At 55.5% G+C, this 1,785-nt stretch overlaps 1 protein-coding gene across 1 annotated transcript; it reads left to right on the forward strand.

Moving 5' to 3' along the window:
- Positions 1–269: 269 nt before the first annotated feature.
- Positions 270–1,292, forward strand: npbwr2b (neuropeptides B/W receptor 2b; the record flags this gene model as incomplete). The annotated part of the gene is made up of 1 exon (XM_079741587.1): positions 270–1,292. One exon carries the CDS (start codon positions 270–272, stop codon positions 1,290–1,292), a length of 1,023 nt encoding a protein of 340 aa, XP_079597713.1.
- Positions 1,293–1,785: the final 493 nt, after the last annotated feature.

A 1,785-nucleotide genomic window follows, 5' to 3' on the forward strand; every position in this document is an offset into this window, starting at 1 on the left:
TGAAACCAAGCAGGCAGTAATCATTCACTTTGATAACTCGATTGATTCATTGCTAGATTTATTTGCCGCACGTTAAAACCGACTTCTCTCCTCACAGATTCCGTGATGCGTAATCCGTGCGTAAAACCGTCACCTTCTCCTCCTCCCCGCACGCGGACCCCCGGTATCCCCCCACGTAGAGCGCACGAGACCAGACGCGTCGCCCCCCGCTGACCTCCAGACCTCCAGAGTTCGGGGTTCAGAGTTCAGAGCCGCTCGGCGCGTCGATAATGGAGAACATTTCCACCGCGTGGGCACCGCTGCCGGTGTGCAACGACTCGGACTTCATGCTCTCGCTGAGCGCGGGGAACGGCACAGAGCCGCGCACGTGCACGCCCCCGGGCGACTACCACTTCTACGCGGACCTCTACGTGGTGCTGCCGGTCATCTACTCCATCATCTGCGCCGTGGGGCTGACGGGCAACACGGCGGTGATCTACGTCATCCTGAAGGCGCCCAAGATGAAGACGGTGACCAACATGTTCATCCTGAACCTGGCCATCGCCGACGACCTGTTCACGCTGGTGCTGCCCATCAGCATCGCCGAGCACCTGCTGCGGCGCTGGCCCTTCGGCGAGGCGCTGTGCAAGATCATCCTGAGCATCGACCACTACAACATCTTCTCCAGCATCTACTTCCTGACGGTGATGAGCATAGACCGCTACCTGGTGGTGCTGGCCACCGTGCGCTCCAAGCGCATGCCCTACCGCACCTACCGCGCCGCCAAGATGGTGTCCGTTGGCGTGTGGCTGCTGGTCATCCTCATCGTCATGCCCTTCACCGTGTTCGCCGGCGTCTTCACCGAGCCCGACCGCACGGGCAGGAAGAGCTGCGTGCTGAGCTTCCCGAGCCCCGAGCGCAGCTGGTTCAAGGCCAGCCGCATCTACATGCTGCTGCTGGGCTTCGCCTTCCCCGTGTCCACCATCTGCATCCTGTACACCGCCATGCTGTACAAGCTGCGCAACATGCGGCTCAACAGCAACGCCAAGGCGCTGGACAAGGCCAAGAAGAAGGTGACCCTGATGGTGTTCGTGGTGCTGGCCGTGTGCCTCTTCTGCTGGACGCCCTTCCACCTGAGCACCATCGTGGCGCTGACCACCGACTTCAGCAACACGCCTCTGCTCATCGGCATCTCCTACTTCATCACCAGCCTGAGCTACGCCAACTCATGCCTCAACCCCTTCCTGTACGCCTTCCTGGACGACAGCTTCCGCAAGGCCTTCAAGAAGATGCTGGAGTGCCGGCCGGCGTGAGCGAGCGCGGGGCGCGCGAACGTCGGGAATCCCTGCTGGGTTGTCGTTGGATTGTCGGAATACGATCTTTCCGAGAGATTAGGAGAGGAACGCCGTTCGCAGTTGACGGAGAACTCTTCAGAGAGCTGCTGTTCAGTTGAACTCCTCCTCGTGTGGAAGGGACCGAGAGAGCTAGACCGCGACAGATACACAGATATAGACCTTCTGATACACAGATACACAGATATAGACCTTCTGAAACAAAGATATATGTACACACAGATAAACAGATTCAGATACAGTCAACAGATATGTCTACAAATATAGAAACACAAATATAGAGATACAGCTATACAAGTTATTTGAAATGCCTTGTGAGTTAGGCCTTTGTAAATAAAGTTGGCACATTTCTCACGAATAGAAGAGTTGGTGACGAGGCAATATAAAATGTAACTTGATGTTATAATGGAGATATAACTATATATATATAATTATATATGTATGGATACTCCTT

Source organism: Pollachius pollachius (assembly GCF_949987615.1).
Source record: "Pollachius pollachius genome assembly, chromosome: 8".
NCBI classification, from domain to species: Eukaryota; Metazoa; Chordata; class Actinopteri; order Gadiformes; family Gadidae; genus Pollachius; species Pollachius pollachius.